We start from the raw sequence: 14854 nt of genomic DNA on the forward strand, positions 1-14854 counted from the left end.
CCCCCCATAGCTTTCCAGAAGCCTTATGGAAAGAAGTGCAATGCCAGATGATTGTTAGATGACTTTAGATGATATTAGATGATGTAAGGGACAGGCAGTTAACGGACATGTTAATCTGAAATAATGGCTGTCAATAGGGGTGTAACAAACACTTTACCCCATTGGTCTAATCTGAGTTTTTTCTGAATTAGAAAAAACTCTCATTAGGTAAATTCTCATTTCTGCTTCACCTGGGTGTGGGGCATTTTTAAGTTTGATTTATTTCTTGTCATGTTCAAGCTCACATCACAGCCTATTAAATCCTAACCAAATTGACGTAAATTAATGAAATTAATGACATGTTTAAAAATATGTCCAGATTTAGTATCTGATCAGAGTTGCTTCTTAGGGTGGGAAAAAGGCAAGGTCCGTCCTGCTGTTATGTACATAACATGTCAACATGAATGTAAGGCCAATATATTCACTTTCTTTGTGAATAAGTGTAGGATACTCATATGCCTAAATAAAAAAAGAGAGACATCACAATCTGTGTGCTTCTCTGTGTCCCTACATTCGATTTTTGGTTTCATTAGGTCTCATCTTACAGTTTAATACAGTGCGTCAAATAATTTTTATGTAGATTTTTGGGTGATTTCAAAGCTGAAGCTCTGTTTGTTAGTATCAGGCCTGTTCCTTGTTTTAAGCTGGCAGGGAAACTGCTTTCATGAGTCCAGGCTGGTGTGCATTTACAGTGACTGAACCCATGTGCATAGGCAGGACCTACGAAGCAATTCTGCTATGGTTTCCAATGATATCATGAGTATAGTGGACAACTTGCTCACAACGTTTATTCAAAATTGCACAATTTTTTGTTTTTCAACTGTCACATCCACATTTGGTGCACCTCGGCTGAGTGTTCGTCTATGTCCTCTGTCTGTCTCTGTCTCTCTTGCTCTGCCTTTGTCTCCATCTTTGTCCCCCTCTCTCTGTCCCCCTCTCTCTCTGTCTCTCTCTCCCTCCTCCTCCTCCCCCTCCATGTCGTCCCCTGCCCACAGTGCCGGAAGTGAACGGTGTCGGGGAGCCCAGCCTGGCCAAGCGTCTGCGGGGTACCCCGGAGCGGATTGAACTGGAGAACTACCGACTGTCGCTCCAGCGCGAGGAGGACCTAGAGGAGGTGCCCGAGGAGACGCTGGCCGAGCACAACCTGAGCAGCGTGCTGGACAAGGCCACAGACAGGGAGGAGGGGTCCAGGTCAGACGCTCACAGATCAATGAGACTAATTCCTGCTTACAGGGGGTGTCCGCGATTTTGGTGAAAGGTTGTTGATATTTGAGCTCAACAGCCAATCAATTGACACCCCTCCCTTCCGTGCTCCTGAAGCGACTTGTTGATTGGTTGGATTTGTTAATGTCTCAGACCAAGCTACTATGTTTGCTTCCATTTACATAGCCAGGACTGTGTAGGAACACTGTTCTTTTTTTTTTTACCACACACACAGAATGGATAGTTAGACGACCGTGTGGACCTAATTCACTAAATTTGACAAAAAGGTTATTGGATTAAAACCGCGGACGCTACCTTTAAACTGTATGACAGAGAGACTGATACTGGTGCGTCTTAATGTCTAAAACCGAGTGAAACAACTCCAATGCATTTGATTGTAAAATGTGGCTAGTATGAAAAGTGTTTTTGTCATAATGTGCAGCATGTCTGAATTCTCAGATTGTATGATAATGGTAAAGGTAATATCATCATCAATACTGATGTCCATCTTGTATTTGGGCTTTGCAGCAGCTCCGAGTCGGACATGGAGGAGGAAGACGAGGAAGACGAAGAGCACCAGCCGGGGCCGTCGGACCTGGGCGGGGTGCCCTGGAAGGAGGCTGTGGAGATCCACGCCAAGCTGAAGGGAGACAGCGATGGTGAGACGCCGGCAGAGGGCACGCAGAATGGACTAGGGCCCCGGGCCCACGCCCAGGAGGATGGAGAGATGGAGGAAGACGTGGAAGAAGGAGAGGAAGAGGAGGAGGATGAGGAGGAGGAGGATGAAGAAGAGGATGAGTCGAGCGACGGTAAAACAACTTAAACTTCTTGCTGTCAGAGATGGTAATGTTAGTGTGGTTGTTTTGTCATTGCCGCAGCTCGTTTGGACGTCCTGCGGTGGTCGTCTCTTTCATCATTGGGAACAAATCCCTGGCTAACCCTAAGCTCCACAGGACGGAGAAAGCCTCTGGCTATACCCTCACATGTTCCTGTGCTTAGGTGTACAGCGGCGGATACATTGACGCATAAATGGACACCCCACTCTGTGTCCTCATCTGTCTCTCATCCTCCCCTGGTCCTGTCTCCTCCACCCTTTCTCCACTTGATGCGATCCTGATGCCCTGTTCTCTCTCTTTCCTGAGCTTCTCTCTCCCACTTAAAGCAGCCCTCCGAGACCAGAGTTTATGCGCTCGTTCCCTTTACACTCTATTAACTCTTAAGGCTAAGCTCTTAAGCCGCCTCATCTGGACGGCGGTATTAAGCTATATCATTAGCGCCCAAATTTAATTACAGCGTGTACAATGATAATTAAACACTTATGCACAGTCATTTCCCATTGGGAGAACAAGGCCATAGTTGATTCTGTACGCGTAGTCCCAAGGCCAGGTGCTGGAGCTGTGTGTGAGAACACTGAAAAAGCAGGCGGTTAATGAGGGGCCGTCTAGAAACGTATGGCATCACTCCTTATCTCTTTCTCTCTTACTGTCTCTGTTGGAGTTTCAGTGTCTTTTCATGTGACATCATTACCCTCTCATTCTTCCCTCACTCTTCTTTACTCTCCCCCGTCTGTCCCTCTGTTTGGTTTACCGCCCACCTTCCTCTGTGTGTGTGTGTGTGTGTGTGTGTGTGTGTGTGTGTGTGTGTGTGTGTGTGTGTGTGTGTGTGTGTGTGTGTGTGTGTGTGTGTGTGTGTTTGCGTGCGTATGGGTGGGTGTGTATGTCAGAGGGGGAGTATTGCCCCTGGGACAGAGAGTTGCAGTCAGGCCTCTGGCTGGAGTCATTGGATGATGAAGAGGATACTGGTAACTTCAAAGGTAGCTTTGCCTGTGGACAGCAAGCAGTATGACCCCCCCTCCCCCCTTCCCCTCTACCCGTACCCCCTCTAACCAGAGTATAACACTAGAGAATACCATCACCCTAACCCCCAGTCTGGTGTCAGTTAACTGCACCCTGGGTTTCACTTGGCTGTGTTGGGCTTCTTTGGTCTGTTCACCTAACCGTGTGATTGATCTTTTTCACCATTTGACTTCACGCGTGGGTGGACAGCATAGCGATTTCCCTCCATATGGAGTGATTTTATTTGGAATGGTTAATGGTTGACTTCATGATTTTGTATTCTGTTTGCATTTAGAGGATACGTTGTGCATGTGGAACCCGTGGAACCCAGATGTCCTTCTGTTTGTGATGAACTCGTTTTGGTTTATTACTTTTCTATGAATGTTTAAGTGTTTTTTTTATTTTTTTTATTTCAATACTAATAATTGGACGATCTGTTTGGAGTCGATTTCTCTAACCGCTAGTGGCACAGCTTGTTCAAATTAGGGAGTATTTTCATCTGACTCAAGCCAAGGTGCCTTTTCTCATTCTGAACACCTTGCTGTGTGTGCACTTCTGACAGGGAGTCCATGCATGCCGGGCCCACATATTTCATTTCTCACTTCTGATGCTGAGAGTTTTCTGTTAATGTCATTCTTATGCCTTCTCACTCTCTCTCTCTCTCTGTATCTTTCTGTGTGTTCTGTCTGTACTGTTCTGGTGTGTGTATGTGTGTGTGTGTGTGTGTGTGTGTGTGTGTTCTTCATGCCACATACATATGGCCACCCCTCTAAAAACACTGTCATTGAAAACCCTCACCTATCCAAATGCCACCAATTCCTCACATAAAAAACCCACCAAATCATCCACCAAATCACGTCCTCCCAACCATGAACAAACAACCATTGCCCCCCACCTCCACCCATCACCCCACAGCCAGGAACCTGCGCATCGAGCAAGCCCTTCAGCCGAGGGACCCTCTAGCCATATCCCAGGAGCTGTGCCGGACACCCACCCCCTTAGAGGGGGAGCAGGAGGCCCTCTCTTCATCCCTCCCGCCTTCCCAACCCACAGGTAACACACCCGCAGGTGTGCCTCACCAGGATGGAGTGTGTGAGGGCGAGGATGGTGACCCAGCAGGATCCCCCCCCTCCCACGATGTGTGTGTGTTGTGCTAGAGGAAGAGTGTGTTTCATTTGATGGGTCTGTGGATGAAGTGTGTCTGTGTGTGATTGTTTTGTAGAATTTGCTTACATGACCTCATCTTTCTAATAATTTTCAGCACTTTATTCCTTTCTATATGTGTGTGATGTTAAGTGTGTCCTTGCACTTTGACCTTCCTGAGTTGCATTTTTTTAATTAATTGTTGCCGTCTTCTTATTTGTCCTCTGGTTTGTCATGTCCGTTGATGTCAGTCTTTAATGTACTGGTGCTGGACCGGGGTAGAGTTTGTAACCCTGGAGACGGTCACCAGAGTAACACAGGACTGCTATGCTGATGTGTCTCTTGGTTCTGCTAGTTCCTTTGTCTTGTTGTTGTCATTGTTACTTTCTCTTCTAATTTAATTTAATTTGAGTTAATCCATGTGTTTTTTTTCTTTGTGTGCCTGTTTTAGTTTTTCACCATCATTCTCTCCCCCTTTTGTGTTTTGTGTCTGCCTGAATGTCTGTGTATGTGCATGTGGCTGTGTGTACTGTGTTTGTACACTCTGTGTGTGTGTGTGTGTGTGTGTGTGTGTGTGTGTGTGGGCGCGTGTGCGCATATAGCCCCCTCCCGTTCGTCTGCGCGTCATGAGGCAGTGAGAGCCTGGTTGGACTCTCAGTCAGGAGGTAGAACAGTGTGATAGCTACTCTCTCTCAACCTAAACACATACTCACACACACACACACGCACACACTCTCATGTATTCATACTCATACAAAGACTAGCTCACATGCATGCTGCATCAGCTCTTCTCTTCTGGCCACACACACACCACACACACACACACACACACACACACACACACACACACACACACACACACACACGTACCTTCACGCACGCATGTTGTTTACCCCAGGCACGGGACAAATCTGTGTCCCCCGATCTTCATCTCCTTGTCTTTCAGCCTCTGTGCTGTGGTGACCTCTGTTCCTGAACATACACTCACTGACACCACACACACACACACACACACACACACACACACACGCATGCACACTCACTCAGCTGGGCTGACATTGCATGATGGTTTCTCACAAGCTGCTGTGCGTCTTCCTTGTTAGCAGAGCACTGAGACCCCCCTGAGCATTCTATGCGTGCTGCAGAAACCCATGAGCATGGGAAGCTATATTCATTAGGGTTAGAATGAGACGAGGAGGTGCTTCAGCCAGACCACACACGGCCAGAACACACCTGCAAACTGCATGGAAGAAAATGTGTTTTTAGATGTTAACAGGAATGTACATCCAGGAAAGTGAAGGTATTAACAAGGAGCACAATCTTTAAGTCTTTAAATCTTTAACTTCAGCTTAAAAAATCTTTAAGCTAATTGAGAAGGTCTTTACTTTTATTCAGGGATTGGCCAAATTACACAGTCCTCTGCAGTGTAACATACATGTATGTTTCAAGCTCAAGACAAGATTTCAGCTTCTTGTGACCTTCGCTTGAAGTTCATATTGGTCACATGGCCCTTTGTGAAGCTAAGATGGCAGCAGAGCAGGACAGGTGACCACTGCGCTACCTCAGTAAGGGCAGTATCTCCATACCAGCCCGCTCTGAGATAACAGGCTGGCTTTATGGCCCTCGGGCCCACATGAGCTCTCTCCTAACAGTGCTTGTCCCATCTGCCAAAGTGCTCTGTGCTCTACTGTACTGGGATGCACACATATGGGGGGGGGGGCAGGCAATGTTTGGGTGGCCCCCCGTCCCCCCTTTTCTGGTGAACTCTCCTGGATGTGAAACATGTGGAGAAAGGGAGGCTGGGTGGCTGCGAAGACTGTGCTGTTTGAAGTAGAGATGTTCATTAACAGGTGCTGCTCCTCTCAAGCCCAATCCATTTAACCACCAAATGGATACCTGCATGTGTCTAACCACTAATGGCACTTGTCTGCTCGTTTGTTTGTGTTAACCTGTTGTGTTCATGGTTTTGTATTTGTGTGTTAACAAATACAACATTATCCCACTAACAGATTGTTCACTGCTTATATTGTGTTCTGCATAAATGCATTTAGCCGTCATTTATATCCTTTATATCAGAGTGCAATTTATCTTTTGTCATAAATACGTGCAGCTTGCAGCACACAGCCATCTAAATATATATGTCAAACATCTTCCTTATTGTTCCCTTAAAATGAGAACATTTCACTAAATAAGTTACTGAGAGGTTTTACAATAGTCAGAGTCAGGGTCTTTCTGTTAACTGCTTCCTGCTTCTCACTTCCTGGTTTCCTGTCACCCCAGAGACTTGTGGGGAGGATGAGGATGACCTGAAGGCTGAGGCCGGGAGCCTCAACGTTGTGCCAGGGACAGAGCAGGATGAAGGTGAGTGTTACGCCCCAACTTTAGTGGCCCTATGGGGCGAACAAACATTCCACCACTGACCCAAAACAACTACTAAAAACACCTTTTAAAAGTGCCAAATCCATGGGATTTATTAATACAACAACTACATGACAACCATATCCAATCATAGCTGTCCAGCCAAATCTGGGTGGAGCTACAGAAAAGGGAAGGAGTGTGATAAATAAAGAACACAAGACATGTGGCCGTAACTGTGAGTTTATACACCAGGGTGTATAGAATGCTGTAAAATGAACGTTTTAAGAATATCTTGGATCATCAAGTAGATCGTTGATAAATGCATTATTATATTATCATACTATCTCTACTCCCCTGTGAAAGAGTTAATATGCTGATGTGTAGGGTGTGTGTACACTTGTGTCTGTGTGTCTGTCTGAGTGGGGAGTTTCTTAATGTGTTTATCAAGTGTGCTTTGCTGTGGTGTAATGAGCAGTGTTCACCTGTTAGATTGCCATGTCATATTTTGTATGTAGAGTGCATGTTTTTCTGACGTACATGTTCTGTTCATGTTAATATGCTGTTAACCCAAAGCCATGGTAAATATACATATTCTCTGTATGGTCTAAGGCCACGGTGAACAATGTCTGAATAATAAGTGAGGGTGAATGTGTGTGTCTGCAGATGATATCCCCTCGGACGCAGAGGCGGAGGCTCGTCTGCATCAAATGCCTGACCAGGAGGAGCTGCCAAAGGAGCCCGACCGGCCAGAGAGCCTGGGAAGAGTCTCCAGCCTGGGTAGGGCTAGCTGTGTGTGTGTGTGTGTGTGTGTGTGTGTGTGTGTGTGTGTGTAGGTGTGTGTAGGTGATTGTGAGTGAAGTATGTTCATTTATACTTAACTTGACCCTGTCCCAAGCCATTGAGCATAAATCGTCTGACAGTAACATATAGCCTTTGGTTTGATTTTTCTCCCATTGTTCCTTGTTGTTAGAAATGTAAATCATCTCTTTGTGTTTGTCTCCAAAGGTCAAACATCTGAGAGTCCAAAGCAGCTGGTTGTGGACGTTGTGCTCTCACCAATACCAAAATCATCAGAACCAGTCCTAGGAGAGGTATGGAAATGTGGGCATGGATTTATAACATTTCAGCACTGTTTTATAGAGATCTCTTTTTAACTTTCTATTTTTCTATGATTTTGTTTCCAGGCCCTCAGTAAGTCTCCACCAGTGCCTGTGTTTGTGATGTCTCCTGGTGCCCGCTTCTTCCCGGACCCCTTCCAACTGGCAACGCAGTCCCCTCAGCCGCAGCAGAGTCCGGTCGTGTTGGCGCTCTCTCTCGAGGCAGTCTCTCCCGCGGTCACCTCACCCGCTGCCGCCTCACCTCCTGCGGTTCCATCCTCGGCCACTTCTCCCACGTCGCCCATTTGCTCCCAGCCCCTCCCTCTCCCTGAAACCCCCTCCGCCAAACCCCCTACCACCCAATCCCAGTCCTTTGTTTGCACTCCGTCATCCAATCCCCTCTCTCCCATCTGTGCCCAAGCTCTCCCCTGCCTGGAGCCTTCCTCACCCCTTTCCTCTTCCTCTCCGGTTCGCACCCAGCCCTTCCCTGGTGCCACCTCCACCCCAGCCTCCAAACCAGCTCCGCAAGTGGCCTCGGACGCTCCTCTCACTCCCCCTGCAGGCATTGCAGAGGACTCCATGGAGGGCACGCCGGCCAAGAAGGACATCATTGAGGAGTTCTGGCAGAAGAGCGCAGAGATCAGGAAGAGCCTTGGCCTGACCCCTCTGGATCGCAGCCGCTCTGTGGAGCAAAACAGCAGTGTGTCCGTTAACAAGGCAACGTCCCCTGTCACCGTCTCTGACACCGCACCCTTCTCTCCTTCACCTGCTGCCTCTCCACCGACCCCCAAGCCTCGGACCCCTGAAGTCCCCTCAGTGCTGGAGGACCTGCGTCCCATCTTCCCTGGCGGTGGTGGCGGCCGTTCCGTGATCCGGCGGATCAACATTACGCTGGAGGGTCAGTTGATCTCCCCAGCAGACCCCAAGATCATCAGGTCGCCGTCGGAGCGGCGCGAGCCCAGCAGCAGCTCCGGGCTGGGCCTGAACGGTAGCGGCACGGCCACTAGCGACAGCATCAGCGCCAGCTGCAGCGCCTCTGACTCCACACTGCTCACGCCACCCTCCAGCCCGCCGCCGCCACCCCCCAACGAAGAGCCCGCCACGCTCAAGCACAAGAGGCACCAGGTGGCGTGGGACAACATTCCCGCGGAGATGGAGACCATGGACCCAGAGGAACCCCAGAGTCAGCCAGCTGCCAAAACCAGCCCCCCTCCGCCTGTGTCCTGCTCCACTCCCAGAGACAGGTCGAAGTCTGTCCCCAACGCTGCGCCCGTCCCAGCCCCGAGGACCGTCCCAGTGAACTCGTGCGTGGTCATGCGGCGTGACGTGAAGCCCCGGCGCGAGGACGCACGCAAGTCCTTTGCAGAGAGCGTGGAGGAGATCCCCTTCGCTGATGACGTGGAGGACACGTACGACGACCGCACCCCCGAGACAAGCGGCGCCAGCGATCGCTTCTTCACCCCGCCCACCAGCAAGAAACCATCACAAGACAACAGCAGGCCGCCCCTCCACCTGGCGTTAGCCATGGAGAACGGTAAGCCCAACATCCCTAGCACCCTGGTGGGTGGCAGGCAGGTGTCCAAGTCCACTCCCCACATTTCCCCAGAGGCAAAGGAGATTGCAGAGGGGCGTATGAGGGCTCGGGAGAAGTCTGTGAAGAGCCAGGTGCTGAAGGACGCCATGGCCAAGCAGCTCAGCAGGATGAAGGAGCCCGAGGCGGTGAAGGACGCTGTGACCAAACAGCTGACCAAGATGAAGGAGTCCGACACCGTGAAGGGAGCCGTCGCCAAGGTTGTTTGGACTGTTTCCGAGACGACTGGCAAGCACAAGAAGCGGTCCAACTCGCCCAAGATGACTGCTGTCAAGTCGCTGGAGTCCAAAAAGCAAGCGGAGACACTCCCCGAGCGGTTCTTCACCACTCCACCCAGCCGCAGTCAGGAAAGCTCTGTGGTGTCCTCCGAGAGCTCGGCGGGCAGCAAGAGCAAGAAGCGCTCCTCGCTCTTCTCCCCGCGCAAAAACAAGAAGGAGAAGAAGGCCAAGAACGAGGGCAGGCTCTCTGGGTCAGAGGACGCGCCACCCAAACACAAGTCCCTTTGGAAGGCCGTGTTCTCGGGCTACAAGAAAGACAAGAAGAAGAAAGATGATAAGTCCTGCCCCAGCACCCCCTCCTCCAGCAGCACCACTACTGACTCTGGGAAGAAGAGGGCCCCCCCTCTGGATCGGTCATCAGGTGAGATGGCCTATAGAATCTCAATTCCTCTTGCATGTCCAGTTCACACACATCATTTCTGTAAGCCTGAGTCTGTCTAAAGTAAGTCTCTTTGTATTATCTGCCTCTTCTTGGCTGTCAGTTTCTTACCCCCCCCCTCTATTTTGTATTGAGACTGTCACTCAAATTGTTCTGTTACAGGTAGATAAGAAAGTATTTGAAGGCAAACTCTCAATTTTTGGGTTCCTTTCTTGTTAATCATGAATTATATATGGATCTCACTTCTGCAGCAGACTTGAAGTTGCGGAGGAATCTGAGCTTCTCGGAAGACTCCGATCTCTCCTGTGATGATATTCTGGAACGTTCCTCCCAGAAGTCCAAAGCAGATGTAAGTTTCATGACTTGTCAATTATTGATTGGATGCAGGTGTTATAAACAGATGGAAGTTCCATGACTCTTGTCAATGATTGATTATATGCCCTGCTGAGTTTTGTACTCGGTCATTAATTCATTACATATTCACTATTTATGATTTCATGTGGCCCATGCATTTAAAATTGATTTCTAATACTTTGCACTTTTTAGCACCACATGGACATATTTGACCTTGTGTCTGACCTCAAAAAAGATGCTATGAAGGAGAAGGAGGAGAGAGAGAAGGAGAAAGAGAGGTTGAGGGAGAAGGAAAGAATGAAGGAAAGAAAGAGGGCAAAAGAGAGAGAGAGGCCAAGAGTTAAAGAGAGAGGAAATGAGGACGAGGTATTTTTTCTGTTGGCACGGTCGTCAGGGCGACAGCTCTTGGATTTTTAACAGAAGCACCAAATGCAGCGGAAATGTGACTCAAGCAGCAAAGACATTTAAAGAGTTCAAACTTTCTGATAGATATTCAGATCAAATTGAGTGAATTTTTTATTAAAAATAATTATTCTATTTACGTTACTCCAGTCTGTCGTGACTGTTTCCCATACTTCGTCACGCGCCAAATTGTTTAATATAATTGGAAGCAAGAGTTTTCTAAAAAAGGGCTCTACATATAGAGCACAGTCGCTAACCACTTGAGTCTCATTTCCATCATTTGTGTTAAAATCATGCATTTGGCATCCAAAAGCTTCACATCCTGCCACCCTGTGCCAGTGTGATCTAGTGGAAGTTAGGCTACAAGGGCAAGATCCTTCACAACACTCACATGGTGCTGGGATATCCAAGCAGTTCACATGCGGTTCTGTTCACGTATGATTCGGAAAGAATTTCTGAATTAGAATGCTACAGATGTCTTACATTATATTATTTAACAGTGTTATTTTAGACTGCAACATAATTATGTTTTAAGAAGGTTTTTGTTCTTTTGGCGCAGTTATCCAAACACCAGTACATTTATGTGAAGACATACGTCTCAGTAGCATGGCTGCTGGCTTGGAGTACATCATTGTTGTTATTTTGAACTGCCAGAAAACAGCAACTTGTAACAAAATATGTTGCAGACTACATGGCGGCAGTAACTCATTTAGCACTATTTCCTCTAGCCATTAGGTCTCTGTAATATAACATTAAGAACGGCACACGCTTAGCTACCAAACTGAAAAATGCTGACTTATTGACGTTGCCAAGCACAATTGCACAAAGAGGCAGATTTTGGATGAGTGATCTATGGTGTTGCTCTGTAATAGTTGGTGTGGAGATGCTGCCTTTAGATACCCCACCACCATGCTCATCTGGCCCTGTGGGTTATTCTCTAGCTAGAGGAGCACTTGTGGTCACACTCAGACTGATGTTTGTGTTAGAGTTTGTGTTAGACTCTTTCTGTCATGTGGTTGCGTTCTGTGGCGTGTTAGTTGTCGGTCGTGAAGTAGCAGTCTTTATGTCTGGATTCAGATTTTGTACGATTTTTTGGGGATATTTAAAATGATGGCAATTCAGATAGAGGACCTGGACCTATACTTGGCCCAGTCTTCAATGTGGGTTTCTATTTCTGTGTGAGAGAATGATGACCAGTAATTTTAGTGTAATTTCTTGTGTAATTTTAGCATGCTCTAAATGGGTCTCATCATTGTGTCTATGGGGATCGGGTGGGTTTAACATGGGTTTGTTAAAAGTGTGATTTGACTGTTAATTCTTGTGTTGGTTTGTGATTTGATTTAACCCATTAACCCATTTAATCATGCCATTTGTTTTGTGTTTGTTCTTCATTGTTTTTTGTTTGTTTTTGTTTTGTATTGTTTTTGTTTTGTCTCCCCAAGTCTGTTTATGTTCCTCATGCATTGGCGTTCAAGAGATCTTACGCCACAAAGGTAGTGTGTGCATCTCCCATTGGTCAATTCATTTTGCGCATGCCTTGAATCACCACCACTCGCCCTTCTGTCTGTTCTGTTTGACTGGTCAACCAACATCTCTGCCTTTTTTATTGTTTAAACTAACCACTTCTGCAGACGCATGACAAGTCTTCGCCAGAGCGCCCCCTATCTGCTGGATGTCATACCTGATTCCACTTTGAACTTGTGTTTGTCACATGACTCTTTTCCAACATGGCTGCTCTCCATTGCTGAGCAGCTACTGTTCCACTCTTGGTCACGTGATCACAGACTATGCTCTTGGTCCATATCTGAGTCTGAGAAGTTCAGCAGCCTTTGAAATGGATAACCACCTCATCCTTTTGTTCTATCCCTCTCATTCTTTCTCTCTTTTCTCGGCTCTCTTTACTCTCTCTGTTATCCTTCAGCCTCTGTCTCTCACAGAATGTGTATTATTGTTACTGTATTATCTGAGCCATTACCTTGGCCTCTTGAGATTTTAATGATGATGAGAAGCAAAGCAGGATTGTACCAACCTGTATCATCAGGAACAGTTTGAGCTAGCTATTGAGGTCTTATGGATAGGCTTAGTTTGAAGTTCCAGCCAGACCTGATGTGGTATTCCCCACAGTATTTGTAAATTAAACATTCTACTTCCCATATTCTTTGGATTTAAAGGTGATATCCCTTGAGAGACCAGCGAGAAAGATCATACTCCATTTCAGAAATGGTCATTAGTGTGACAAGTAAATGGCACCTTTTTCCCTGAGTCGATACGTTATTATATGGTGATTAGTCTGTGTATCAGTTCACTAGATTTGACGAGGACATGTATGGATCAGGCTTCTTCTGTGGCTCTCCTCTGCTAACGTGGCCTATGGGGATTCCTTGCTTTCCCTGCGCTCCTTGCTGCTTTCTCGTTTCTCTGGGAGTGTTTTGACGGACGCCTCACTCTATCCGTCCTTTTGCAGAAGACGTACACAGAAGAGGAGCTGAACGAAAAACTTACGCGCCGTGTCCAGAAGGCAGCCCGACGGCAGGCCAAACAGGAGGAGCTCAAGAGGCTCCACAGAGCCCAGGTGAGCAGCAAGGGGGATTCTAGAATGTTCTAAGACATTAGAAGCGGTACCTTAGGTTGGCGTCTGACTGGAAAGTTGAAAGATGTGTGGATCAGTGGAAAGCCATGAGGCAGGTACACAGAGCCCATGTAAGAATCTGTTTGGTTTCTAGAAAGTTCTCCAATGTGATAGACTATTAGGTTACCTTAGCCTTAACCCCACCACACCCTGTATTAATGAAATATGATTGCGCGCCGTTACCGTGTGCAAACAACTGAGAAGGTTACCGGTTTCCCCTGAATAAATAATCCAGTAGGCTACATAACACCTGACTGAAGATGATCTTACAGAAATATTTATCTGCTCTGTTGTTTACTCTTTTGTGCCCAGTAGATAAACATTTCATGACTAGTCTCACGCCCTCTCCCCCTAGTCTTTACCTAGACTTATCCTATTGCTATTCAGAGAATGCATGTATCAACTGCCTGTTATACTGGCAGATTTAGCCAGCCTTTCTATTATGATAACCTCATAATCGTTTCTTCAATATTACTGATTGGCCCAGTGAAAAATCTACTGCTGTGGGTTTTCATACTATTATCTTTAAGGAACACAGAAGTTAATTATATTTTTCTCCGTCTCCCTCTCTTCCTGGTCTGTTTTTTTTCTCTCTGTAGATCATTCAGCGGCAGCTGGAGCAGGTTGAAGAGAAACAACGACAGCTGGAAGAAAGGGGGGTGGCTGTGGAGAAGGCCTTACGAGGGGAAGCAGGTACTTTTCTCTTTCACAATCGCCCTCTTTTCCTTTTTGAAGTCCTTTTAAAAAGTGACTTCTGTCCAGGCCTTCTCATACAGGCCCTGTATCATCAAGTATTGCGTAAATATTGAACAGACAAAGCACGTTTTTAACTGCTGTTTTTAAGCAACAGGTTTATAATAGGGAAAGAAAAGCTGACTCAGCTGAGTCATGGGGTTGAGCCATTCTTTGTGCATTTGGGTCTCTTAGCTCAGGCCTTCAGAGGAACAAATAAGTTCGAGCAGGATAGGGAATTATTTATTCTCTATTTATTGTCTTCACATTTTGACAGTTTCAATGCGACTCAGAGGACACAGAAGGACTTGCCAGTTTAAGACTTAACAGAAACTATTCATGAACACAGGACTACAGCATTTCATCATGGACTTGTAAAATGCAGTTAAAATGTGCAAGTCTGATTTTACACAAATCATTTACATACAATGCAGTGTATGTATGGCACAAAAAGACATGTCTGCATTTCATAAGTTATATGTTATTTTTAACTATATCAACTGCACACATTGATTTCTCACATCAAGTATGGAAAGCAGTTGCTATGATCATCAGCTTGTCACACATCTTGGCAGTATTGCTTTTCTCAACTTACCCTTAAAGGTTCTGCAATAGATTGAGAAAAATGCCTGTTATAGCTCTGTGTGACATGTAAGGAACAAGACAAAGGACTATCACAGACAGGGAGTTCTTCATTTAAATTTTAAAATGTAGTTTTACTTTATTTTTACAAAATAGGGCTTTTTAAAACGAAAACCCTTGCATAAACGTCCTGTTTATATAAAGTACATTTTTTGTCACTGATCTTTTTTTA

General features: G+C 46.5%; 1 protein-coding gene across 4 annotated transcripts in view; it reads left to right on the forward strand.

Annotated features, from left to right (window-relative positions):
- The window catches only part of mical3a (microtubule associated monooxygenase, calponin and LIM domain containing 3a), a 103336-nt gene that overhangs the window by 76024 nt on the left and 12458 nt on the right, over nt 1–14854 (forward strand). For 3 of the 4 annotated variants that reach the window (XM_031564525.2, XM_031564526.2, XM_031564527.2), the window contains 13 exons: nt 1035–1230; nt 1771–2051; nt 2966–3055; nt 3993–4130; nt 4823–4885; nt 6501–6581; nt 7242–7355; nt 7584–7669; nt 7763–9905; nt 10175–10272; nt 12122–12172; nt 13144–13251; nt 13908–14001. In XM_031564525.2, the coding sequence (XP_031420385.1) occupies nt 1035–1230; nt 1771–2051; nt 2966–3055; nt 3993–4130; nt 4823–4885; nt 6501–6581; nt 7242–7355; nt 7584–7669; nt 7763–9905; nt 10175–10272; nt 12122–12172; nt 13144–13251; nt 13908–14001 (3543 nt within the window). The remainder of the gene's footprint in view (nt 1–1034; nt 1231–1770; nt 2052–2965; nt 3056–3992; nt 4131–4822; nt 4886–6500; nt 6582–7241; nt 7356–7583; nt 7670–7762; nt 9906–10174; nt 10273–12121; nt 12173–13143; nt 13252–13907; nt 14002–14854) is intronic. The other variant, XM_031564529.2, reaches the window with a different exon arrangement.

The sequence above is a fragment of the Clupea harengus genome, chromosome 3 (genome assembly GCF_900700415.2).
Source record: "Clupea harengus chromosome 3, Ch_v2.0.2, whole genome shotgun sequence".
Classification (NCBI taxonomy): domain Eukaryota; kingdom Metazoa; phylum Chordata; class Actinopteri; order Clupeiformes; family Clupeidae; genus Clupea; species Clupea harengus.